Raw genomic sequence first — 27,860 nt, forward strand, 5'->3', positions numbered from 1 at the left:
ATCTGCTGCTAACGTCTTTGTGCCAGATACCACAGCACACCTTCAGAGGTCTAGTGGAGTCCATGCCTCAATGGGTCAGGACTGTTTTGGTGGCAAAAAGGGGACCTACACAATATTAGGCAGGTGGTCATAATGTTATGGCTGATCGGTGTATATAAAGCATGCCTTTACCATGTCTGGTCAAGTGGTTAAGTTGATGTTCAACCAAACATTAGAATGGGGGAGGTGCATTATCAAAGTGACTTTGATTGTGGTATGATTGTTGGTGCCAGACGTGGTGGTTCCAGCATATCAGAAACAGCTGACATCCTGGGATTTTCACGCACTACAGTCTCTACAGTTTACCGAGAATGGTTCTGTTACACTCCTTACTCTGATGGTAGAGTGGAGGAGAACATAACCACCCATGCACACACACACTGGGGTAGGAAGGACAAATGTAATGGCGAGTGCACTAACAAATGTACCAGGCAACAAAACAAGTCTCCCAAAAGAGGGATTTTATTTCCTTTTTAACAAGTAATGAACTATTTGATAACCAAGTTAATGAAAGTTAATAACAAAAAGGTTTACATATATAGAACATAGGACAGGGTTGCACAATATAACAATAGGCAGATTTTATAAATGTAACAATAGACAGGTAATGTAAATAAAGGGGGGGGGTAGTGGTTAACTGACAAAGGGTAGGAGAAGGGCTGTGCGAATGGTCTGTCAAAACAACAAAGTATCAAAAAGGCCCTGACTTCCCTACACCTCTATCCCTACCTACAACAATACTAAGCCCTCAATCTAACCTATCTGTTACAGAAAGATGGTGACATCCACTCGCTCCTAACCTAGTGTATATAACAAACAAACAACTACGTGATGCCCATGGGTTTCTTACCTATCCCTTCTCCATACTGACAGGAAACAGAAAGAGAGCCAGGCAAAAGACAAAACAAAACACCACCATAACAGTCTTCTCACACACTAAACAACACAGGTATATAGGCCAGCGACAAAGGATGGGGGAACCAATGAGGGCAGCAAATCCCCACACTCGAAAGAGAGCTCTTCAGCAGCAAATAGCACATAAAAGAGGACTACATACAGAGTGAAGACAAATGGCACCACACAGATTCACAAGAGAATGGGGACGTAACAGGTGCGATACACAAAAAACATCCAGTGAGTGGCAGTTCTGTTGGTGAAAACACCTTGTTAATGAAAGAGGTCAGAGGAAAATGTCCAGACTCATTCAAGCTGACAGAAAGGTCACAAATGCTCAAATAACCCATAGTTATAGTTCTCATCCTTCTTATTTTCTCCGTAGCATTTGACACAGTCGATCACTCCATGCTCCTCTCCTGCCTTGCTAACCTTGGAATTTCTGGAACTGCTCTCACGTGGTTCAACTCTTTACAACAGTGGTGTGCAGAAGGACATCTCTGAATGCACAATGCATTGAACTTTGAAGCAGGTGGGCTACAGCAGCAGAATACCATTCCAGGTTCCACTCCTGTCAGTGGAACAGGAAGATGAGCTGGTTCCATGAACATGACAGTGACTTCAGTTTACTCCAATGGCCTGCACAGTCCTTAGATCTCAATCCAATAGAGCACCTTTGGGATGAGGTGGAACGGGAGGTTCACAGAATGAATATGTGGCCGAAAAATCTGCAGGAACTGCATGATGCTATCGAGTCCCAAAACCCCCTATGGAATGTTTCCAGCACCTTGTTGAATCCATGCCATAAAGAATTTGGGCTGTTTGGAGGCAAAAAGGGTCCTAATTGGTCTAGATAGGCGTACCTAATAAAGTGGCCACTGAGTATATATTACCATTATAAACTCTAGTATAGTATATTATACATACAAAACTGGAATTTAAACACACAGGATCCACTTGCATTTTATATTATTGTATGGAAATGGAAAACCAAAATATAAAGGAAAATCTCAAGTGCTAGAGGTGCTATAAAAACCAGGGCTTGAGACCCCTGCTGTACAATACAGTGGCAGGCTGTGTTTTCAATGTCAAGAATAAGCAGCCCAATGCATGCTGTAAATTGGACATTAATAAGAAAGGTAAAGACTGACAGTTATGCACAAGAAACTGTCAATGAAAGATGGTGATTAAAACTGACATTCACCCACATTATACCCAAAACTGTGACTTGTGTTTTGGTAACACTGAAAATTAGTTTCCAGTGTTGGGCAGTGTTTAGGCCCGAGGTTTGTGGTTTGTGTCTGTGCTTCTGTCTAGAATGATTATACTATAGGAGCCCAGATTGGAGCCAGCACTGTGTGGATTATTAGTATAGGTGCTCAAATTACAGCAAGCACTGTGGAAACTATAGGCCTACTATAGGGCCCAGGTTGGAACCAGTGTAGTGTTGAATACTATAGAGCCCAGATTGCAGCCAGCGCTGGTTGGATGCTCCTATAGGGCCAAGATTGTAGTCAGCACTGCATGGACTATACTATATGCCCAGACAGGGGCCAGCACTGTGCAAATTAGGAAAATATATCTTAAAGTATAGTCAATTCCATTCTGCTGCTGACCAAAGTTTTTCAGACACCTGATGCAAATAGCTCATTTACAATGGAAATCCATTACAAATTTGTGTCAGACACCAGCCAAGATGGGCAGACCAGTGAGAATCTAAAGCTTTTAACTGCATCCCCAGTGTGTCTGGACATTCAAACATAGCTTCATAGGATCTGCCATTTCTGACCTAATGTAGCCTACCTGAAGTAATTTTGTAATCAGCACTGAACATTACATACAAATTCAGATTATCATTGTTATTTTTCTTATTACGATCAAAATTATTATTCATCAAAACACTTTAGTTGCTTCTCTCTCCAACTCCTGCAGTCTCTTTTTTTAATGTCCCCCCTCTCTCCCCCATCAGACATCTCTGCCTCTGTCCTTCAACCTCTCCTTACCCCCCTAAATCACCACCACCCAACCCTCTGTACTCTAATCTACTATCCTATCCGCCCTTCTGCCCCGCCCCACCCTCTCTCTCATCTCTTCAATCACTCAGTGTGCCTCATCCTCCCTTATTTTTCTATCCCTCCATCGGATGGGGGTCTTCCAAGGGGCCACCCCTGTGAAGAGAGAAAAGAAAGGGAAAAATAAAAGAAATTAGCATCTGTGGATCAAAAACTTCACTACAGTACAAGTCTCCAGACCATTAAAATAACACTATCTCTCAGATCAGCTGCAGGCTCAGTGGGTGTGGCCTGGAGTCAGAGACTGGGTGACACAGATACAGTTGCGTGGTTTCTCAACACGCAAACCACGCAACTGCGTGGGGCCCCGAGGGGCTTGGGGGCCCCCGATGCCTAGTAGCAATGTTACATTACAAGCTGAACTGTAACTTGCAACAAATTACTTATTTTCTCAGTTGAAAAATAATGTATTGTTAATATCACCTTTTATTTGTAATGTAGCGATTCTGTGTAATGCTGCTGTAAGGCCTACGCATTATGGCCATTCAGTGAGTAGTTTTTCAGTTTAATTTTAAGTTAGAATCATCATAGCTTATTATACCAGAAAATACATTTGGGCATTTTTTCATTTATTTTTTAACATTGTGGGTTACTTTTGTTTCAGTATTTAGTATTGTTATGCTAAGTAGTGTGTTTGTATTCATAGCTATTAAGTAACACGAATCAGATTCGTCTGAGTATTCATTGACTCAATGGTCAGATTCCTTGCAGAATGACAAAAGTCTGCGCAACATGAATGCACCCCATGTCAACAAGCCGACAGAGTTATGCCTGTAGTTCTATAGTTTCTATAGGAAGCCTGAGTAGTTACAACCATGTAGCAGGACTTATCAATAAAAAAGGCTGAGATTAAAGAGTTGAAAAGACTACAACAGCCTAACTGTATGATTTAATTAAAGGGTATTTTGGAACCATGTAGGACATTAAGATGTATTCGATCTAAATCAAACGAGACAGTAAATTATCAGGTTTTATTTATGTAGCTACTGAATTGAATATGTACTGTATCTGTTATGTATTATTTATTATAGCGCTATTTGTTTTTAGCACAGCTTAAATAGTGATTTACAAAAGATAACTTGATAACAATCTTTTGTCAGCGACCTTATTGTTTGTGATAAAAAAGCTTGTGATGAAATGTGCGTGGCAAATTGACGGGATACCTTATGCTCCATTTAAGAATAGTTTTTTTAAAACGAATTGCAGCTCCAATCATCGTTAAAGCCAGGCAGTCATGCCGGTATATGTGGCATAGAACTTCCACACACAACATCGCTGAAATAATACGTTTGTAAAACTTAAAAACAACAATAACAACAATGAATCTGATTCATTAATATATAGTTCTTTAAAATATATATTTTAATCTAAAAAGTGTATTTCAAATGCTCCTTTTAAAGTCTGGATTTTAAGTCGGAAACTTTATAACAATGAATCCATTTGCAATGTAATTTGCACATCCGTCTTTTAAATATGTATTTTATTCCGTTTGTGTTGTGTATTTATTAATACTACCTTTATTTTGTATTTGTGTAGTAACTAGTTCTAATGTTTGGTTGAACAATAAAACTGAAGACTCCTCCTACTTTTTCAGAAAACGGAAAAAAGCCCCCTGAATTCTGTGATTCTGTCAGTGTTCTCCACAACCCGGATTTCATAGTGACCTACACACCCCATCTACATGTCTATCTATTTACAAACGGTAATTTCATTCAGCCTCATGACACATTTGTGCCACCGTACCTTTGGCAGCTTCAGTCATTGAAAGACTGCAAAGTGAATAAGTTTTCCATGGTAAGAAAATCCTCTCCTATTTTATAGTTCGAGTGCACTGATGATACTCTAGCCCACCTTTATAATGACACGGGACTGTGGCAGACACTGGTGTGTGTGGTGATGCTAAAATTGTCATGACAGGTAGAGGTGGAGGGGCCCCTAAACTGAGCTTTGATTGGGGCCCCAAAATTGACAAACACACCCCTGCACAGATACACCTGGACCCACAGAAACAGATGCCCATGTAGCCAGTGTGGGGCTCGGGGAGCTTGACACAGAGGCACACTTTGCTCTGAGCAGTGCCAAATACACCCAGGTCAAAGACTGACTGACTGACTGGGATATTCATAGGCTCTATGCATGGCCACTCCCGCATTTTATCTCAATCAGCCCAACAACTTCCTGTGCAGTGCTGGACATGACTGCTGTCAAAATAAGTTCAGGTGTGAAAATTACTTTCTATACCTGTTGCCTACAAGAGCTCCCCAGGCTAATAGTGAATAAAAACATAAGAACATTAGAAAGTTTACAAATGAGAGGACCTCATGCCCGTTTGGTGTCCATTAATAACTAAGTGATCCAAGGACACTATCCAGTCTATTTTTAAATGTTCCCAAATTTTCAGCTTCAACCACATTGCTGGGTAGTTTGTTGCAGATTGTAACAACTCTCTGTGTGAAGAAGGGTCTCCTGTTTTCCATCTTGAATGCCTTGAAGCCCAATTTCCATTTGTGTCCCCAGGTCCGTGTGTCCCTGCTGATCTGGAAAAGCTCCACTGGTTTGATGTGGTCGATGCCTTTCATGATTTTGAAGACTTGAATCAAGTTCCCATGTAGTCTTCTCTGTTTCAGGGTGAAAAGGTTCAGTTCCCTCAGTCAGAGTAGGACATTCCCTTCAAACCTGGAATAAAGTCTGGTTGCTTGCCTCTGAACTGCCTCTAGAGCAGCAATATCTTTCTTGAAATGTGCAGCCCAGAACTGTACACAGTATTCCAGATGAGGTCTAACTAGTGCATTGTACAGTCTTAACATTACTTCCCTTGTTCTAAATTCTATACTTTTGACAATATACCCTAACATTCAGTTTGCCTTTTTTATTGCTTCCTACATTGTTTGGATGGGGAGAGTGAGGAGTCCATGTAGACTCCTAGGTCTTTCTCATGCATTACTTAATTTAGTTCTGTTCCTCCCATAGTGTTATTATAGTGGATATTTTTGTTACCTGTATGCAATACATTGCACTTTGAATTTCATCTGCCAGGTGTCAGCCCACAACTGAATATTATCTATGTTCCTTTGAATAACCTGAGCTGCCGAGATTGTATCTGCTGAACCACCTCTTTTAGTATCATCTGCAAATTTGACAAGTTTGCTAACTATCCCAGAGTCCAGATCATTAATATAGATTGGAAAAAGCAACTCCTCTTAACACCTTCCATTTTCCTATACATCAACCAGTTCATAATCCATCTACTTACATTACCCTGAATGCCTACAGCTTCCAATTTGAGGATCAGTCTTTGGTGCAGAACCTTGTCAAAAGCTTTTTGAAAATCTAAGTATATCATATCATATGCTTTCACTTGATCTACAGCTGCAGTTGCATGTTCACAAAATTAGAATAAATTAGTAAGACATGATCTGCCTCGTCTAAACCCATGCTGACTATCTCCAAGAATATGATTTTCATTAAGATGCTCCTCTTATTTTCTGTCAATGTTTAATGCAGGCAAGACTGCAGACACTATATGAGTGGTTATGTTGAACTCCTCATGCCAAATATTTTGTATCCACTTTTTGAGAGTGTCTTCCACAGTAGGGAAAGTATGAAAGCTCAACATGGAGTTGAGCTAGAGGAAGCCTCACACAACGGGACACAGCCGCATTTAGCCACACTACTGCCCTCACATCATAGATAATTTAATTTTCTGGAATTTATGATGACTCACTATAAGGGAAGACAGATTAATAATGTAAATGTTTTATATTTAAACAATGTTTGTCTTAAACCTAACAGTGTTAGTAAACAACTTCACTAGCTACAATATCTATCATAAATGTGGAAAGCCCGACACTGGATGTAAAGAGGCTGGCTGAGATTTAAGCGGAAATACGTAGGCTATAGGCCATGCATATACAGTGTAGGCCATTGACAGCTCATTACAGTCCATTACCACAGGGACCAAGACGATCGATCAACAAGACAGTGAGAGTGAGACAGACACCTGTGAAGCCAGTGTGGGGCTGTGGTGGCACAGGTCAGAGGTGCTATCTGCCCCAGATTCCACAGCACGGTCACAGCTTCCCCAAGCTCAGCACCAGCCAGCACCGAGTGGGGCTTGGGCAGGGGGGCAGAGACTGTACTGTTATTGCAGCAGAGTACATCACAGTCAGCCACAGGGCCAGAGAACAAGACAATCATGTCTCCAAACCACCACCAGCAATACAGCACATTAGCCCTGTAAATGCCTGTACATACTATACTGTACTATACTGTAATTGCACAGTTGTAAAATCTGTAAAAGCTATTTAACTCTTTTTCTACTTTAATTTGATATTTGGTTGTATTTATTTTTCTTCTATGTGTCAAAGCTTTGGCAACCCCTGTGTAATCTTGCCATGCCAATACAGTGGACAGATACACTTCCATCTTCTCAAAGAGAGAGACAATATGCCTGAGAGATTGAGATGCAAAAAGTTAAATGTTAAATGCACAATTTCTGTATTTATTGTTCCCATTGTCCTGTTCCTGAGCACTGGACATGTCTGTCAATGCTTTGGCAACACTGAAGTCAATTAGTCATCCAAATTAAGCTTTCTTCAATTGAATTTGAATTGTGTGTGTGTGTGTGTGTGTGTGTGTGTGTGAGAGAAAGTAAAAGAGAGCAAGAGTGTGATTATATGTGTGAGTATGTGTTTGTGTGTGTGTGTATGTGCGTGTGCGTGTGCGTAAAATAATTGCAAGTCTGAAATATGTTGAGCAATTTAGAAATGTTCTGCTTTTTTGTAAATTCTTTTGATATAATTAGTTATTTAATTTTTATTGTATGTATTTCTCCTCTTTACTGTATCTGCTTTTGATTACACTTGTGTAAACTGGTAATGCCAATAAAACTTTTGCAGAATTTGAATTTAAATTTGAGAGAGAGAGAGCAAAGGAGGAGACTGACCCAGAGTAGGGGGGTGGAGGAGCATCGTGTTGTCCACTGGAAGCCAACACTTCATTGTAGCTGGGCAGGCCAGGGGTGGGAATGGCAGCCAAGGGGAGGGACTCAGGGGGGCCAAGGCCATCAGCAGGCATCCTTACTGGAATACTTAGAGAGAGAAACAGAGGGAGGGGAAGAGAGGAGAATGTGAATACAGTACATTAAAACTGGATACTACTGTGCATTAACACTGACTGACTGGACACTGCAGTACAGTAATACTGACTGGACAATAGAATACATTAACACTGACTGACTGGAAATTACAGTACATTAGAACTGATAGAATGACTGGACACTACAGTGCATTAACACCGTCTGACTGGACACTCCATTCAGTTAACACTGACTGGGCGCTGAAGTACATAGAACTGACTGACTGACTGGACAATACCATGCACTATCACTGACTGACTGACTGGACACTAACTGTCTGACTGACTGACTGGACACTCCAGATACAGTAACACTGACTGACTGGACACTAAGAAACATAAGAACGTTTACAAACGAGAGGAGGCCATTCGACCCATCGTGCTTGTTTGTTGTCCATTAATAACTAAGTGATCCAAGACCACATCCAGTCTGTTTTTGAATGTTCACAAATTGTCGGCTTCAACCACATCACTGGGGAGTTTGTTCCAGATTGTAACAACTCTCTGTGTGAAGAAGTGTCTCCTGTTTTCTGTCTTGAATGCCATTAAGCCCAATTTCCATTTGTGTCCATGGGTGCATGTGTCCCTGCTGATCTGGAAAAGCTCCTCTGGTTTCATGTGGTCAATACCTTTCATGATTTTGAAGACTGGAATCAAGTCCCCACGTAGTCTTCTCTGTTCCAGGGTGAAAAGGTTCAGTTCCCTCAGTCTCTCCGAGTATGACATTCCCTTCAGACCTGGAATAAGTCTGGTTGCTCTCCTCTGAACTACCTCTAGAGCAGTGATTTCTTTCTTGAAGTGTGGTGCCCAGAACTGTACACAGTATTCCAGATGAGGTGTAGCATTAAGGAGAGGAGGTATTTTTATAAGAGCATTCTAGCCCTGAGCTGGAGCTCTGATCTAAAGAAGACTTCTCCCCCAAAGTTACCAGAATTCCTGAGCTCATCGGCCCATTAACTGTTCTATGTCAAAATGACAGTTTAGGGAGTCGGCTCACCTAGAATGGGCCAAATGGCTTGGAATCCCTGCTGTGAAAATGTCTGGGGAATATGGCCTAGAGGTAATAAAACCCTTTGAAGCGGGCGAGAGCCAAAATCCCGAAACAGAGCTACGAACCCAGGCCAACCGGCATTTCCGAAAGATGGCATGGATTGATATCAGGCATAAATCGAGCCTCCTCCAATAGGAGACTGGGGGCTGAAACCGGAGTCCAACCTCACACACTCAAGAACCAATTGCCTATGATCTAAAAGGGCATAAAAAGCTAACACACAGCACTTTCTTGTTCTCTCTCACCTGAACCGGTAACTCGCTGCCACAACTCAACTTGTAGCTCTGTTACCAGAACCGGAACCGGAAACTAACTAAATCTTTGCCGGCAACAGAAGAGTTAACTGGGAGAAGGAGATTGAGCCGTACGAAGAATTCTTTAAAGAACTTTATTAAGTAAAGAACTTTAGAAATTGCGCCTGCCCGCCTGTGCCCACCTGATCAGTGGAGTTCATACAGCTGGACAATTGACTAAGTCGACAGTAAAACAAAAGTGTTCAGTCATTTAAATAGCTATTGATTCTTAAGAAACTTGACCCTTGGAAACAAACAGAACCCTACTTTCCTCAAAGACTTTGTCTTCAAGTAACTACGGTGGAAAACCCTGCTTGCAAAGAGGACATCCTGTGCACAACCTTGGAGCCTTCAAACCAGTGGAAAATCTGGTTGGAAAAGACTCTACTTTCAGGAAACCCCAACTTCCAGGAGCATCGACTCAGGAAGTTATTGGACAAAGCCGAACTGGACTGCCTTTGTTCCAAACCACACGGACCTCATCCCACCCCATGGAACCTCATACTGTGCTTTTATCTGATCCCGAAGGCAGAGAGGCCTCTCTGCGATGAAGTTCAGATAAGTTTAACAGTTTGGAGTTTATCATTCATGACATTTTGAGAAATCAATTAGAAATGTTATTCTGTGAGTCATAAACTTTAGAATGTGTAATATCATTTAGTATTTTCTTAGATATAAATGAGTACTGCATTAAACTGTTTTGTTTGACAATTTTAGAAATAAAACCTGTCAACGCCGAGAAATATGTTCTCATTCCTGTTTAACTGTTTTAGTCTGAAATTGGCACACGTTAATAGACACTAGATCATAGGTGGCCCTGCCTATCCTTAATCATTGAATAATAATCAGTTAAGGGAAATTGTGGTAACAAGAAATGATAGAATCTTTCTCGGCACCCAAACGTAAATGAGACTGATATATATAACGAGAAGTTATTTTACATAAATACTAACCTGCATAGTTATTTGATGTCCGACTAATAATACTAATGAGAGACTCACCTTCGTCTTACTAACCGGTATTGTAGTCAATGTGTTTATACATTTGTTTAACGATTTGTGTGTTATCATATGCGATTCCATGTTCTTTGATTTGGTCACGGAAGTGATTTGTCTGATTTGCTGGTCTTGAGTGAATTTTAATTAGTTTTTCCCTTTTTGTATAACTAGTGTAGTGCTGCATTTTATCTTTGTTTTTAATACATTTGAGAATGTATATCTTTGGAATTGGTGTCTGCGTCCAAATATTGCAGAAATTGAGTTCTACAAGATTCTAGGATTCTTGATAAGGTGATCCTTAAATTCACTTCTTTAACTGAAATTTATAAGTGTACCTTACGCTACAGAGGTCTAACTAGTGCATTATACAGTCTTAACATTACTTCCCTTGTTCTAAATTCTACACTTTTGACAATATACCCTAGCATTTTGTTTGCTTTTTTATTGCTTCCCCACATTGATTGGATGTCATGGTTCCAAGCCCTTACCCTCTTTCCCCACTAGTGGGCACCAATGTTCCTTTGCCTTTTCCTTCTCCCTTCACTGCTTTCCTTTGTCACTCTTTCAATTAACATTCCTCCACACCCTTGAGTACTTCTGTTCCTTTCCTTTGCTCTCAATGGTCCTGCTCCTGCCTTCCTAGTTTCTGCTTCCCTTTACAAACCCCTCACTGCCCTCATTCAGGGTGAAGTGTTGTCAGTTCTACCTGTGTCACCAAGCCTGGTTTCTTGTTCTCATTAGCTCTCTCGCTCTCTCGCTCTGTCCTATTCCTGTCTCTCTCTCGACCTCCTTGATCTTGACCATAGCCTGTGACCTCGACCACGTCCTTGATTAGTCCTTGTGTCCTGTCTGCCAATTTTACAAACACTGCATCTGGGTCCTAACTCCCTTGCCCTGCGGTCCTCCCCTGAGAGACCGTGACAACTGGACTGTCTGTTTTGTCTTTTGTAAAAACCTCTGTAAAATACTCATTTAGAACATTTGCTACATCTTGTTTGTTTTCTAAGATAAAAGAGCTCTTTGCATTAGTTTTAGCTAAAAGAGCTATGTTTCTTTCTATTTCCCTTTGCTTTCCTGATCCCCCTCAACATATCTTTGCATTTTTATATATTCTTTGTATTTAGTTTAGTCTCTATCTCTTTTGTATGTGCTATACAACATTTTATTTCTCTTCATATTTTTTTGCATATTTCTATTAAACCATTTTGGCTAATGTTTTTTGGTCCTCAATTTTATATGTTTTGGTACAAATTTCTCCAGAGCCACTAGTAGTATGTTCTTGAAATATAACCATCCATTTTCGACTCTGTATCCAGAGTGCCCCAGTTTCTCTCTTCTAAGTGTTGCCTCATACCATCAAGGTTTGCTTTCTAAAATTACAGACCTTGGTTTTAGACTTGTTTGGTCCTTGTTTTTGAAAGCATGCCTCAAAGCTAACCATATTGTGATTGCAGTTCACCATTGGCTCTCTGACTAATGCCCTTCTGACTCTATCTTGGTCATTTGAAAATATCAAATCATATAAAAAATATCAATATGTGCTTTCCCTGGTTGGTTCTCTGACAAATTACTACTGTACATTAACACTGACTGACTGGACAGTACAGTCCATTAACTCAACTCAATTAACTCCCCCCACACCCACGTACACGCGTACACACACACACACACATACACATATATAAACATGCACGTACACCCACACATGCATGTACACACCCATGCACCCATGAACACATTCAAACAAACACGCACACCCACGCACATGCACACGCACATGCATGCAGCGTGAGATGGATGGTACCTCCCCATCCGGCGTGGCTTCCTCTGGCGCCGGCAGCAGTACACCCCGATGACCGTAGCAAACACTGCACATGCCAGCAGAGCCAGCAGCCCTGCCACCAGCCCAGACACATCCATATGGGGGGCCTTGTCTGTAACACAGTGGCAGTTGATTTTGGCATTAATTTTCTCCACTCCTGTGTCTGAGACCTGTGTGAACCTCTTCCTGCCTTATGGGTCATGCTAATAAAGCTGATGAATTTGAATTGAGAGAGAGAGAGAGAGAGAGAGAGAGAGAGAGAGAGAGAGAGACACATAGTAAGAAATTGAGGGAAAGGGAGAAGGACAGAGGCAGAGAGGGTGGTGGGAAGGTGGGAGAGAAAGAGAGATTCAGACACACAGAGAGAAACTTATCGTAACAGCACTATTCTACTGTACTGTTACTACAGCCCCCTATTGTAACAGCACCATTCTACTGTAATAACCTACCTTAGCACATTGACAGTTGTCTTTCTATAATTCTATAATAATTAGAATTTACATAATCACCTTGACCAGTATAGTCTTTCCAGAATGCCGCCTGGGAAAACAAAGAGATAATATCTGTAGTAAAATAGCCTGTTTCTCCATAATTTACAGTCAGTTAATGCATCTGTAATCTATGCATGTCTGCCTCCCTCTCTCTCCCTTCCCCTCTTCCCACCTCTTTCTATTACCATCCTCTTCTCCCCCTCTCCCTTTCCTACTCCCCCTCCCCCCATCCCTCCCCCCTTCATCCCTATCTCTCACAGTCTTGGCATCGTCCTCGAACACCTCTCTGGCCTCCTCATAGGTACACTGCTCCTCTATGCACTCTCTCTCCAGATTACCAGGGACTATCAGCTCAAAGTCCCAGCTGTTGTACAGCAGAGATCGACTCAGGAATGAGCCGGCCTGCCTGTTTGTCAGGAACACTGAGAGAGTGAGAGAGAGAGAGAGAGAGAAGGAGAGGGAGGGGGCAGGAGAAAGGGAAAGATGGGGAGGGAGAGAGGGATAATGCAGACATTATGGTAAATTAACACTGCATTGAGAGAGGATCAGAGAGACGGAGAAGGAGATAGGACGAAGCAGAGGGGGTTTATACAGAAACTATAATACATTAATACTGCATTAAGAGAGAGAAGGGTGGTCAGAGAAAGAGGAATGGAGAATCTCGGGGAGAGAATAATTGAGGAAGGGAAAGAGAGGGAGGCAGACAAGTGTGAACAACAGATTTCGATTCACAAATGAGCCGAACCGAAACTAACTGAGTCCACCGAAAGAGGTGGTCTCAGTCTGTTTGGCAAAATAACTGAGTTTGGTCACATGAAAAACTTGAATGTGACCACTGGGAGGTCTCTGTTCTTTTGCAATCAGGAAATGATTCACAGAGATGGAAATAACGTGTAGTTTTGCATGTACAGCAGTACCAGTGAGTAAAGATAATATTCGCATTTACACCGATCATTATGACCACCTGCCTAATATTGTGTAGGTCCCCCTTTTGCCACCAAAACATCCCTGACCCATTGAGGCATGGACTCCACTAGACCTCTGAAGGTGTGCTGTGGTATCTGGCACCAAGACATTAGCAGCAGATCCTTTAAGTCCTGAAAGTTGTGAGGTGGGGCCTCCATGGATCAGACTTGTTTGTCCAGCACATCCCACAGATGCTCAATTGGATTTAGATCTGTGGAATTTGGAGTCCAAGTCCACACCTTGAACTCGTGATTCATCAGATCAGGCCACCTTCCTCCATTGCTCCGTGGTCCAGTTCTGATGCTCACGTGCCCATTGTAGGCGCTTTCGGCAGTGAACAGAGGTCAGCATGGGCACCCTGACTGGTCTGTGGCTACGCAGCCCCATACGCAACAAACTGCGATATACTGTGTGTTCTGACAGCATTAACTTTTTCAGCAATTTGAGCTCCAGTAGCTCATCTGTTGGATCGGAGCACACGGGCCAGCTTTCGCTCCCCACGTGCATCAATGAGCCTTGGCCGCCCATGACCCTGTTGCCGGTTCACCGCTTTTCCTTCCTTGGACCACTTTTGATAAGTACTTACCACTGCAGACAGGGAACACCCCACCAGAGCTACAGTTTTGGAAATGCTCTGACCCAGTCGTCTAGCCATCACAATTTGGCCCTTGTCAAAGTCGTTCAGATCCTTATGCTTGCCCATTTTTCCTGCTTCTAACACATCAACTTTGAGTACAAAATGTTCACTTGCTGCCTAATATATCCCACCCACTGACAGATGCCATGATAACAAGATTATCAGTGTTATTCACTTCACCTGTCAGTGGTCATAATGTTATGGCTGATCAGTGTATATATACACTGCTCAAAAAATGTAAGGGAACACTTAAATCACACATCAGATCTCGATGAACGAAATATATTATAAAAGATCAGAATCTTTACTGTACATTGTGTAATTCGTTGAACAAAATTACGTAACAATGGTCAATGGAAACCAAAATCACCAACCGATTGAAGGCTGGATTCAAACTCACACTGAAAATCAAAATAAACAATTGAAATCACAGGCTGTTGCAACTTGCATGAATTTCATCACGGCAACTCATAATGTGACTCGGTAGTGTGTATGGCCCCCACGTGCCTGTATGCACTACCGACAACGTCTGGCCATGCTCCTGATGAGATGGCGGATGGTGGCCTGGGGATCTCCTTCCAGACCAGGATCAGGGCATCAGTGAGCTCCTGGACAGTCTGTGGCGCTACTTGGCGGCGTCGGATGCACCGATACATAACGTCCCAAAGGTTCTCAATTGGATTCAGGTCTGGGGAACGTGAGGGCCAGTCAATGGCATCTATGCCTTCATCATCCAGGAACTGCCTACATACTCTGGCCACATAGGCCGGGCATTGTCCTCCACCAGGAGGAACCCAGGGCCCACTGCACCAGCGTAAGGTCTGACGATGGGTCTGAGGATTTCACAGTGTCTCCAGACTCTCTCACGTCTGTCACATGTGCTCAGTGTGAACCTGCTCTCATCTTTGAAGAGAACAGGGCGCCAATGGCGGACCTGCCAATTCTGGTGTTCTCTGGAGAATGGCAATCGAGCTGCATGGTGCTGGGCTGTGAGTACGGGTCCCACTAGAGGACATCAGGCCCTCATGCCACCCTCATGCACACCAGTAGCCCACTGAAGGTCATTTTGTAGGGCTCTGGCAGTGCTCCTCTTGTTCCTCCTTGCACAAAAGAGCAGATACTGGTCCTGCTGCTGGGTTGATGCCCTTCTACGGCCCTGTCCAGCTCTCCTCGTGTAATGGCCCGTCTCTTGGTATCTCTTCCATGCTCTTGAGACTGTACTGGGAGACACAGCAAACCTTCTTGTGACGGCACGTATGGATGTGCCATCCTGGTGGAGCTGGACTACCTGTGCAACCAGATTGAGCTGCAGGTACCGCCTCATGCTACCAGTAGTGACAAGGACACTAGAGATTAATCAGTCAGGTAGGATAAGGAGAGAGCAATTGTCTGTGGCCACCACCTGCAAAACCATTCCCTTTTTAGTGGTTGTCTCGCTGTTGCCTCTCCAGTGCACCTGTTGTCACTTTCACTTGCCCCAAAAGAGATTACACTGATTCACAATCACTTAGGCTTCCTAACTTGACAGATTGATATCCCTGAAGTTTAATTGACTTGGTGTTATACTGTGATGATTATGTGTTCTCTTAATTATTTTGAGCAGTGTATTTGTTCCATTTTCTTATTGTTAATGGTAACATCAGTAATTTTAAAACAACTGGATATTGGGGTATATTCATCAAGGTTATTTCTGTAATATTTATGTTAAATGAAATAAAATACAAGTAAAGTTAACATGCATACAGTGAGGGAAAAAAGTATTTGATCCCCTGCTGATTTTGTACGTTTGCCCACTGACAAAGAAATGATCAGTCTATAATTTTAATGGTAGGTGTATTTTAACAGTGAGAGACAGAATAACAACAAAAAAATCCAGAAAAATGCATTTCAAAAAAGTTATAAATTGATTTGCATGTTAATGAGGGAAATAAGTATTTGATCCCCTATCAATCAGCAAGATTTCTGGCTCCCAGGTGTCTTTGATACAGGTAACGAGCTGAGATTAGGAGCACTCTCTTAAAGGGAGTGCTCCTAATCTCAGCTCGTTACCTGTATAAAAGACACCTGTCCACAGAATCAATCAATCAATCAGATTCCAAACTCTCCACCATGGCCAAGACCAAAGAGCTGTCCAAGGATGTCAGGGACAAGATTGTACACCTACACAAGGCTGGAATGGGCTACAAGACCATCGCCAAGCAGCTTGGTGAGAAGGTGACAACAGTTGGTGCGATTATTCGCAAATGGAAGAAATACAAAATAACTGTCAGTCTCCCTCGGTCTGGGGCTCCATGCAAGATCTCACCTCGTGGAGTTTCAATGATCATGAGAACAGTGAGGAATCAGCCCAGAACTACACGGGAGGATCTTGTTAATGATCTCAAGGCAGCTGGGACCATAGTCACCAAGATAACAATTGGTAACACACTACGCCGTGAAGGACTGAAATCCTGCAGTGCCCGCAAGGTCCTCCTGCTCAAGAAAGCACATGTACAGGCATGTCTGAAGTTTGCCAATGAACATCTGAGTGATTCAGAGGAGAACTGGGTGAAAGTGTTGTGGTCAGATGAGACCAAAATCGAGCTCTTTGGCATCAACTCAACTCTCCGTGTTTGGAGGAGGAATGACCCCAAGAACACCATCCCCAACGTCAAACATGGAGGTGGAAACATTATACTTTTGGGGTGTTTTTCTGCTAAGGGGACAGGACAACTGCACCGCATCAAAGGGACAATGGACGGGGCCATATACCGTCAAATCTTGGGTGAGAACCTCCTTCCCTCAGCCAGGGCATTGAAAATGGGTCGTGGATGGGTATTCCAGCATGACAATGACCCAAAACACACAGCCAAGGCAACAAAGGAGTGGCTCAAGAAGAAGCACATTAAGGTCCTGGAGAGGCCTAGCCAGTCTCCAGACCTTAATCCCATAGAAAATCTGTGGAGGGAGCTGAAGGTTTGAGTTGACAAACGTCAGCATCGAAACCTTAATGACTTGGAGAGGATCTACAAAGAGGAGTGGGACAAAATCCCTCCTGAGATGTGTGCAAACCTGGTGGCCAACTACAAGAAACGTCTGACCTCTGTGATTGCCAACAAGGGTTTTGCCACCAAGTACTAAGTCGAAGGGGTCAAATACTTATTTCCCTCATTAACATGCAAATCAATTGATAACTTCTTTGAAATGCGTTTTTCTGGATTTTTTTGTTGTTATTCTGTCTCTCACTGTTAAAATACACCTACCATTAAAATTATAGACTGATCATTTCTGTCAGTGGGCAAACATACAAAATCAGCAGGGGATCAAATACTTTTTTCCGTCACTGTAGATAGAACGTATGATTTGATCTAAAGATGCCATATGGGAGCGAGTATTTCTCATTCATTTTGCAGGTAATTTGTACTTTTTTTTGTGTGAGAAAATAAGTGTCAGAAATAACAAATTGCTGTAAAAAAAAAAACCTTGATGAATAAACCCCATTATGTTTAATGTTTTATGTAGCCTAAGGTAGACTATATTTTTAAAGCTGTGGCAGTAGCTGTAAAATACTCCTAGATGGATATTTAGGGGGCCTCGCACTACTGTTGTATATTTGTATATAGGCAAACCAATCATCATGCAGCAACACTGATTATAATATTCACAAAAATATAGTAGCCTATTGTTGTATTCAATAACTGTATACAGTATGTTTAAATAGACAGTTGGATGTTTTCACTATTCAGACTGTTGTCAGAGTCTGAAACTGAATTGCTTTGCTGGTCAGATCTTATCGCACCCATATATATGCCTATTATTTGGTTGATCAAATGTGTTTGGTGGACTGCTATATGTAGTTACTGTATTACTTACATATACATTTGCTATTGTACGCATTATGCTGCCATTTCTTATATGCACTAATCATGTAAAATGTAAATATCCGGTGTTTTAACAATACAAAACAAACCGAGCTCACTTGATTATTGCAATGTGAATACAAGCGATCCGAGTCCTGAGAAAACACAGAAGTGAACCACGACAACGAAGCCGGATTCGTTTCCAAACGAACTCAGCATATTTGTACACAAGACAAGTGTGAACAACCAGCACACTGATACATTGTTTCAAAGCAAACGAACCGAACTGAACCTAATGAGAATAGAGGGTAAGAGAGAGGGAGAGAGATAGGGAAAGAGAGCAAGAGAGAGGGAATGAAAGAGAGAGTGCTAGAGAGAGGATAGGGGAGAGGGAGAGTGTTAATAAACGTTATGGATTCAAGTCCTAAGATGGAGCAGTTCGACACACAGACAGTGGTTCTACCAGTTAGTGCCAAGGGTGTCAATGGTTATACAGGTGTTAATATATATTTTTTCTAATTACATCTTTATTAAGAAAACTTGCCAATAAAACAAAGGCAATCTACAATACAGATTAATCAAAGATTATAAATCGTTACCCTAGGGTAGGGGTTGTCAATTTATTGAAATGGTGGTCCAATTGATCCCTTGGCAGCCACTGAGCAATCCAATTGCATCCAGGCACAAAATGTTTAATTAATGATTTCCCCTGCAATCAGATGCTCCTCGACAAAAATAAATAAATCAATACAATCCTTAGTAGCAAGCTATACTAACGGTAACATTTAATTGTTTTGTATAAGGTTCCAGTTCCATAGTGAGATTAGCTACCTGTGCCATTTTTCATAATGTTGGTCGAATTTTCCATTTGTAAAATCAAGATCTTAATGTGAGGAATAGTAGAAATGATATATACTGATAAATAGAAATTGCAAGTGATTTTTTCTTTTCCTGCCAAGGAGGGTTCTGCAGGTCAGACAGCACAGGTCAGTGGGACGAATGTGGCCTACAGGAAGCCAGTTGCCAACCACTGTTCTATGGCCACCCACCAAGACCATAGGAAAGGATGGGGGGGGGGGGGTTGTCTTACTGTTATGCCTGTTCAGACACCTGGAGTGTGCGAGAGAGACCAGTGTCAGACACACACACAGCACACTGGCACTGTCCATCACAGAACCCTGCAACAAAAAGAAAACAACAAAAATGGAAAACACAATACAACACAGCACATACAACCACATAATATCTCAATATTTTCAGAAGTTTGGGTGATACACATTTCTATCCAATCAAGCTGCAAAATAAGACCAAAGACTTTCAAACTACAAGTATTCATTAAATATGCAAAACTAACAAATACCACATGCAGGCTGTCATGGTAAATATATGCAGAATGCAACACATTACAGCGCAAGTGTTGTGTGATTACTATTACATGTGTTATGTTGTTATGGGGTATACACCGATCAGCCATAACATTATGACCACTGACAGGTGAAGTGAATAACACTGATAATCTCGTTATCATGGCACCTGTCAGTGGGTAGGATATATTAGGCAGTAAGTGAACATTTTGTCCTCAAAGTTGATGTGTTAGAAGCAGGAAAAATGGGCAAGAGTAAGGATCTGAGCAACTTTGACAAGGGCCAAATTGTGATGGCTAGACAACTGGATCAGAGCATCTCCAAAACTGCAGCTCTTATGGGGTGTTCCCGGTCTGCAGTGGTTAGTACCGGCGACAGGGTCATGGGCGGCCAAGGCTCATTGATGCACGTGGGGAGCAAAGGCTGGCCCGTGTGGTCCGAGCCAACAGACGAGCTACTGGAGCTCAAATTGCTGAAAAAGTTAATGCTGGTTCTGATAGAAGGGTGTCAGAACACACAGTGCATCACAGTTTGTTGCGTATGGGGCTGTGTAGCCTCAGACCAGTCAGGGTGCCCATGCTGATCACTGTCCACTGCCGAAAGCGCCTACAATTGGCACGTGAGCATCAGAACTGGACCACGGAGCAATGGAAGAAGGTGGCCTGATCTGATTAATCACGAGTTCAAGGTGTTGACTTGGCCTCCAGATTCCCAGATCTCAATCCAGTCGAACATCTGTGGGATGTGCTGGACAAACAAGTCTGATGCATGGAGGCCCCCCCTTGAAACTTACAGGACTTAAAGGATCTCCTGCTAACGTCTTGCTGCCAGATACCACAGCACACCTTCAGAGGTCTAGTGGAGTCCATGCCTCGACGGGTCAGGGCTGTTTTGGTGGCAAAAGGGGGACCTACACAATATTGGTCATAATGTTATGGCTGATCATGTGTGTATATATATATACACACAGTCAGTGGTGTGGTTTCCCAACACGCAAACCACGTGTGGGACCCCAAGGGGCTAAGGGGCCCCCTGATGCCTAGTAGCAGTGTTACATTACAAGCTGAATTGTAACTTGCAACACATTACTTATTTTCTCAGATGAGAAATTTTTATTTTTACTTTTTACTTTTATTTTTAATGTAGCGATTCTGAAGCCTGTCTGTGTGATGCTACTGTAAGGCCTCTGCATTATAGCGCAGGAAACCCGGGTTCGGATCTCACTGTTGCTGTTCAATGAGCAGTATTTAAGTTTCATTTTAAGTTAGAATCATAATAGCCTATTATACCAGAAAATACATTTGGGCATTTTTTCATTTATTTTTAAACATTGTGGGCTATTTTTGTTTCAGTATTTAGTATTGTTATGCTAAGAAGTGTGTTTGTATTCATAACTATTAAGTCACACGAATCAGACGAAAGTCTGCGCAAAACATGAACGCACCCCAAGTCAACAAGCCGACAGAGTGATGCCTGTAGTTCTAAGTTAAGTTAAGTCGAGTGTCGTGAAAGAGTGAGCAGCGCCCAGCCGGTCCAGCAACTCGTCCACACGGGGCATTGGATAGGCATCAAACCTGGACACCGCGTTGAGCACCTTATAATCAACGCAGAATCTAGTGCTGCCATCAGGCTTTGGCACCAAGAATATAGGGCTACACCACTCTGATTGTGACTTCTCAATGACTCCCAGCTTCAACATTTTCTGCACTTCTGTATTGACAGCCTGCTTTTTGTAATAGGGGTTGCGATAGGGTTTTACACACATGCAGGTGTCCGGTGCCATGTGAATATAGTGTTCAATGAGAGGTGTGAGCCCAGGTCGGTGAGAAAAGACATGCTGGAAGCGACGTAATAAAGAGCAAACCTGCTGTTTCTGGGTGTTTGTTAAATCAGGATCAATGAGAACCTCAGAAATAGTGGGTTCAGACTCTTTATTTTGGGAGGAAATAGGAGCACATAATGCTTCCTCCTCTTGCCACTTCTTCAACATATTGAGATGGTAGATCTGCTTTTCTCTCTGACGGTCTGGGTGACACACCTCATAATCGACATCCCACAAAGGGTCCCTGCCACTTAGCCAGCAGCTTAGACGTTGGAGCTGGGAGTAACACCAATACCTTGTCCCCCGGTGCGAACTATCGTAACCTGGCTTCCCTGTTGTACAAGCCCTGTTGTCGCTCCTGGGCCTGTAAGAGATTCGACTATGCAAGTTTCCCCAGTGCCAATAGTCGATCTCTCAAGTCCAGGACGTGCTGTACCATAGAGGTCTGGGAGGGGATGGTAGACTCCCATTCCTCCTTTATTAAATTGAGGATGCCCCTTGGCCGCCTCCCGTATAGCAGCTCAAAGGGAGAGAAGCCAGTGGACGCCTGGGGCACCTCGCGCACAGCGAACAGCAGGGGCGGCAATAACTTGTCCCAGTCCCGAGCGTCTGTGCTCACAATCTTACAGATCATGTTCTTCAGTGTTTTGTTGAAGCGCTCCACTAGGCCGTCTATCTGGGGATGATAGATTAAAGTCCTGATGGACTTTATCCCCAGCAGCCTACAGAGGTCTCGCATCACGCGTGACATGAAGGGAGTGCCCTGATCTGTCAGGATTTCCTTTGGGATCCCCACCCGAGTGAAGAGATTAAACAGCTCCTCAGCGATCCTAGTCGCTGACATTGTCCGTAGAGGAATTGCCTCCGGGTACCGAGTGGCATATGACCAGCACAAATTGATACCCCGCGGACCTTTTCTCTAATGGACCGAACAAATCCATTCCAATGCGCTCAAATGGTATTTCCATGAGAGGCAGCGGTACCAGCGGGGCCCGCGTTACCGCACTGGCATTGGTCTTTTGGCACTCTGGACAGGCAGCACACCACCTTTCTACTTTCTTTTTGATGCCTGGCCAGAAGAATCTGTCCATTATCCGGTTTAAGGTCTTGTCATGATCCAGGTGACCCGCCATAGGTACTTGTGCAGAGAGAAATGCAAAGCACCTGTGCAAATGTGGTACCAGCAATTGTTTTGTGACCGGGTCCCCCCCTCGGTTTTTGGTTACCCTATACAATAAGTCTTTTTCTATATGGAACTGGGGATACGAGCGCGCCCTCTGCGTATTCACTGTGCGACCGTCCACAACTGTGACCTGGTCATATAAACGACCCAGGGCATCATCCCGGGACTGGTCCAGAGTGAAATCGGAAACCCGGAAGAAGACGGGATCCGGTGCTGCGCCAGAGGTGTCGACCCTCCTGGTGGAGGAAGGAGAGAGCTGGCGAGTCCCAGAACTCGTTCCCTCCCCCAGGTCCGACAGATTACTGTCAGCTGCTGCGCGACTGGGGTTGGAGGGAAGGCTGTCCCCGCCCCACTCATCGCCGGCAGCCACTAAGAGGAATCGGCTCCCAGAGCCATGCCCCAACTGTGCCCCAGCCAAATCGGACAACGAGAGCCTAGGATCTTTAATATTGGACAGAAATTCAGACCAATCCAGCCTTAGGACTACCGGGAATGGCAAATGAGGGGCGAGCCCCACGTTCATCTTATAAGTTTCCCCACCAATCATCATAGTCACCTGGGCCATGGGTTACCAGTGTATGTCCCCGTGAATACACCTTATAGCCACATTAGTGCCTCGCCTGCCGGTGCCCCAGGGAGCCAGGCCATCCTGGACCAGCATCTTGCTATAGCCAGAGTCCAGGAGGGCCTTGACTTCACATCCCCCGATTCTTACCGGTACCGTGAAGTCTTTTGCTGAACCGGGGTGAGCGGAAGGGCGGGCAGCACAAACTGTGGAGCAATCAGATTTCACCAGGGGGCACTCGGCCGGGCGGTGTCCAGGCAGCCTGCAATGCCGGCACGTCACCGTGGCTGTTCCAGGGGACCGCACACTACTTGGAGAGAGAGAAAAGGAGGGGGCTAAGTAGACAGGTTTGTTTTTGGGACGGGCAAGGGGAGAAGGGAAAGAGGGTCGGGGAGAGACAGGTTTAGGAGCTGGGGTTTCCGGTGACGTGCTGGTATCCGGGGGAGTCGAGTCAGAGAGGTTCTTGGGAATGGGAGGGAGGGTGTCAGCCGTCGGGCATCGGGAGGTGATGTTGTCCCGGGCAGCGAGGTGGTTCTCTGCCAGCCTGGTGGCCTCCTACAGGTCTTTGGGCTGGTGGGCTTGCACCCACTCTGCGGAGGGACATGGGAGATGGCAGAGGAACTGCTCCAGGGCCACCAGGCTCGTCCGGCTTGAGCCAGCAGCAGAAAGCGTCCCGCAGCTGTTGCACGAAGGCCCGGGGCCGGGAGCCGGGTTCGAACCGGAGGCTTTGGAGCTTTTGGCGCTGACCGTCTGATGTCAGGCTGACCGGTGCAGGACACTGTCCTTCAGGACTGCGCCTCCCCGGTCAACAGGGGGGCCAGGCGTACCGCCCACTCCTACTCCAGCCAGCCGTAACACCAGGCAGTGCGCTCGAAGATGGTGAGGAAAGCCTCCGGGTCGTCCTCCGGCCCCAAGCAGGCCCAAGACGGGTTCATTGCGGCCACATAAGGGTTAAGTGCAGGAGCTGGTGCTCGGACTTGCTGTGCCAGCATCTCCAGGGTCTGTTGCTGCTGCACCTGTAGCCTCACTACTGTGGCCAGCAGCTGCTCCACCACGGACGCCTCCATCGCTGTCTTTCTGCTCACCAGGTAGGGGTTTCAGGGTAATCAGCCACGGAGCTTCCCCACATTGGCCACCATATGTGAAAGCCGGTCACAAATGACAGACAGAGAAAGTCTTGAGTTCCGTCAGTGTCCAGACTTTATTACAGTTCACATGGGCGATAACACAAAACACAAAAACGGGGAAAAGGCAAAAACTAGCACACAAAAAAAAGGTCTAAACAAGTGGGTTGCTCTGGGCAGTAAAAAGGGGTACAAATGTCAGTTCTCTCTCACTGGTTAGCTGCTTCTGTCGGGGAGGGAGAGGGATTAAATAGACAAGGCACAGCTGCCGCTGACATCACAATCACCACAGTGCTCAATGCCCGCTGCCGTGAGTCCGCAGCCTGTTTCCGAGGGAGCGGACAACACAGCTGCGGCACATGAGCACCTAATCAACGTGTGTCAGCCGCAGCCGTGCCATGACAGACAGCGTCCTGTCACACTGTACTTCAAACATACCCATTTACATCCAATCTATAAATTACAAGTCTGACACTTTCCAAACTGTTACACAAAAGATTGGATGTTTAAAGTGACATTAAAAGCATAGCTGTATTGTCTTCTGCCCTATTGTTTCGTAGCCAAGCTGAGTTGTGCTTTACTGTACTTAAAACTTAACATTGAGATCCACATTTTGTACATGATAAGACTGACATGAAGTTGATATTGACTGTGTTAAGATAAATGCCTCTTATTTTGTATAGGACTGGTAATCCAATCTTTTGTGTAACAGTTTTTTAAAGTGTCAGTATTGTCATTTATAGATTGGATGTAAACGGCTATGTGCTATCTGTCACCTGTCTGTCGCAACCAAACAGGCCTCAGGCTTGATATACTCATGAATATTCATGAGCTGGCTACTAGAGAGAGCACTTCAGTCATACAGCGTTCCTGTCAGTCCAGGCAGCGGCGGAACTAACTCTAAGCACAGAGGAGGAGGTGTGCTCTCGTGGGCCCCACCCACCACCCCTCTATAAAGCCTACAATGGCGGGGTCCTCTAGGTAGTCCACTGCAGAGATGTAACATGTTTTTTTTAATATATATATATATATATAAAATGGGTTGCCAGTGTAATGGAGTTAAAAACACACTGTAAGCTAAGCTTAAAACAGACCCGTCATTATTTTATTGAAAAAACAAAGATGAACATTGAACTAAACAATCTGTTTTAAATTATTTCTGAATCATTTTATGTGGTTTTGGTACAGTATGACATCAAATACAGCAGCTCAGGTGCATGTCCCAGGCAAAGGGGGCCCTCAAGGGGGTATAACAACAGTCTCTGTACATTGCCATATACAATACTTTATAAAATAAGCAACAACAGCTCAGATCAGTGCCAGGATGTAATGAAATCATACAGTATAACTTAGGATATTATATATATATATATATATATATATATATATATATATATATATATATATATATATATATATATATATATTGTTTTACTGTTTAATGATATTTGTTCTTTGGTATATAATTGTAATTATAGATCTGGTGGAACGTGGATCCTAGATGCAGTGGGCCCTGCTGCCTATGCCCCATCGCCCCCGTGATATTTCTGCTTCTGAGTGCAGGTGAAAATATTTTGGTTTGAAATAATAACTTGAATATGTTAAGTAGAATATTACCCATATAGATCCACCAGAACAGCGAAGTGGCAGCAAGAGGAGGCAGCTGACAGATAATTTCCAATCACAGGTATCTTCTTAGTTTAAGTCATTTAAGCTAACAAAAATAGTTAATCACTCATAGCTTTTGTCCCACATTTAGCAGGGTTTTAGCAGACATGGATAATATCAGTTCTGCCAAAATTGGGGCATGTATTACTAAGTACTAATTTATGGGTAAACGATTTGTGATAGAGACATGTGTTTTTTAGATGCGTAGCAGAGATTCCGCTGAAAATAAATGTGTGGTTTGTTTACATTGCACCTTTCCTGTTGTTTGCAATGTAATGTATTGTTCAATGGAAAGGACGTTACTGTGGCTCTCATCAGCCTTATATACATAATTTTTTTTTTTTCAAAATCACTGACTAACTCTACGTAACGAATATCTAGTCAATCCAAAGGACCCTCTGTGAGCCCTGGAACTCTCAGTTGATAAGGCAGGTGTCAAAATACGTGCCGCTGCAGAGAAAGAAAGAGACTTTTACATTGTAGCCTATGAACAACATGCTATGAACCACAATGTTTTTGGTAGCCATGGATTTCAGCTATACTTTAGCTAAAAGCAGTATGCATGTACAATGTAGGCCTACTTATAAGGCAGCATTTGAGTGGAACATCTTCAAAACTACATGGTTGATATGCATTTCGCCCCCCTAACTATGCTATAGGTGTCAAAACAGGGCAAAGCATTGATATAACAGTTATTTATTCTAAATGTATGTCTCAAAGTGTACCAAAATGCTGCATTCATGGGTTAATGTCCTGGAAAAAATATTCAAAGCAACGATATGCCTGGATCTCCCCACATTTTATTTCACTCACCGTGTAGTGTAGTGCTTTTAAATGGTAATTTGTCACTGGTGTCCCACATTGCACCCCAACTAGCCCTGCTGCAAAGAGGGCTAGGAGGATGGACGCAAGCAAGGAGAAAATAGCACAGACCATAGAGCGCTGAGAGAGAGGAAGAAAGAAAGAAAGAAAGAAAGAAAGAAAAAGAAAAAGAATACACCCACACACACGTCTTTACTCACCACAGACAGACGGATTGATCCTGCTTATTTACGTCTATATGTTGATGTATTATTATATTTTTTATATATATCGGCTCCCCACCTATGTCTGCCTGCCTATCTTTTGGTCTGGTTGTCTGTGTGACCCCAACCTGGGCGTGATGGGCTATCCTCTGTCGTGGATGTCTCTTCTCAGCTTTTTAGAAAGGCTCCAAAACAAGGAAGAAGACGGGATCAGCAAGGAAAATAACTTACTCTTCACCTGTTACACCCAGGAGACACTCTCTCACACACGTCACACACGAAACCTGTAGAACCGCATTTCTTACACCACGCAGAGAGAGGGGGGTTAAATCAGGAAAATGTGTTCCCAGCATTACACTACATGAACAATGCGTGTTTTTAAAGGGGTAGGTTACAGATGGAAACGGAGACTAATACTAATATGTCAAAGCATTATGGGGCGCCAAATGTAAAACAGTGCACACTTTTTCTTCTTAAACCTTAAACCTAAGCCGTTTTTTTCCACATTTATAAAGATTTCGTTTTTTTAAAACAAATACTTCAATAAATGCTTAATCTCCATTTTTGAAAAATACATATTTATCGTTTGATTAAATATTTAACTAAATCCTAAATCTCTGAGTCACAAAATAAATATATAGTTTTAAAACAATAGTCTAAATATAAATTTTAAATATAAATATAAATGTTAAATGTGGAGTTTGCAAAATAAATATATAGCTAACATGCAAATCCAGTCCCAGCCCTCTGTGTGAAGTGAACAACAGTTGCTGGCAACAAAATGCACCTTCTGGTTTGGGAGTCGAAGAGGCTTGAACGACGGTCGAACGCATATTAAAATAAAAATATAAGAATTACGTTGCTTTTTAAA

At 43.3% G+C, this 27,860-nt stretch overlaps 1 protein-coding gene across 4 annotated transcripts; it reads right to left on the reverse strand.

Moving 5' to 3' along the window:
- Positions 1–483: 483 nt before the first annotated feature.
- prrg2 (proline rich Gla (G-carboxyglutamic acid) 2) lies at positions 484–27,227 on the reverse strand. Of its 4 annotated transcripts, none has more exons than XM_066708782.1 (8): positions 27,069–27,227; positions 23,323–23,479; positions 19,329–19,416; positions 13,055–13,218; positions 12,815–12,845; positions 12,288–12,417; positions 7,951–8,094; positions 484–3,101 (listed from the first exon to the last, which is right to left on the reverse strand). In XM_066708782.1, exons 3-8 carry the CDS (start codon positions 19,405–19,407, stop codon positions 3,062–3,064), a joined length of 588 nt encoding a protein of 195 aa, XP_066564879.1. In that variant the 5' UTR covers positions 19,408–19,416; positions 23,323–23,479; positions 27,069–27,227; the 3' UTR covers positions 484–3,061. The 4 variants fall into 4 exon arrangements, with proteins under 4 accessions (XP_066564879.1, XP_066564877.1, XP_066564878.1 ...); XM_066708780.1 differs by having other exon boundaries at positions 26,987–27,227; XM_066708781.1 differs by having other exon boundaries at positions 23,323–23,482; positions 26,987–27,227.
- Between the last annotated feature and the right edge of the window lie 633 nt (positions 27,228–27,860).

The sequence above is a fragment of the Amia ocellicauda genome, chromosome 7 (assembly GCF_036373705.1).
Source record: "Amia ocellicauda isolate fAmiCal2 chromosome 7, fAmiCal2.hap1, whole genome shotgun sequence".
Taxonomy (NCBI): Eukaryota; Metazoa; Chordata; class Actinopteri; order Amiiformes; family Amiidae; genus Amia; species Amia ocellicauda.

What these genes read in the sequence shown, in the direction of transcription:
- prrg2 (XM_066708782.1), bottom strand. Translation starts at nt 19,407, where the DNA reads ATGGACAGTGCCAGTGTGCTGTGTGTGTGTCTGACACTGGTCTCTCTC. An exon ending in TCGAGGACGATGCCAAGACT is followed by an intron (nt 12,846 to 13,054) that starts GTGAGAGATAGG and finishes TTGTTTTCCCAG; the next exon opens with GCGGCATTCTGGAAAGACTA. An exon ending in CCTCCACCCCCCTACTCTGG is followed by an intron (nt 3,102 to 7,950) that starts GTCAGTCTCCTC and finishes CTCTCTTCACAG; the next exon opens with GGGTGGCCCCTTGGAAGACC.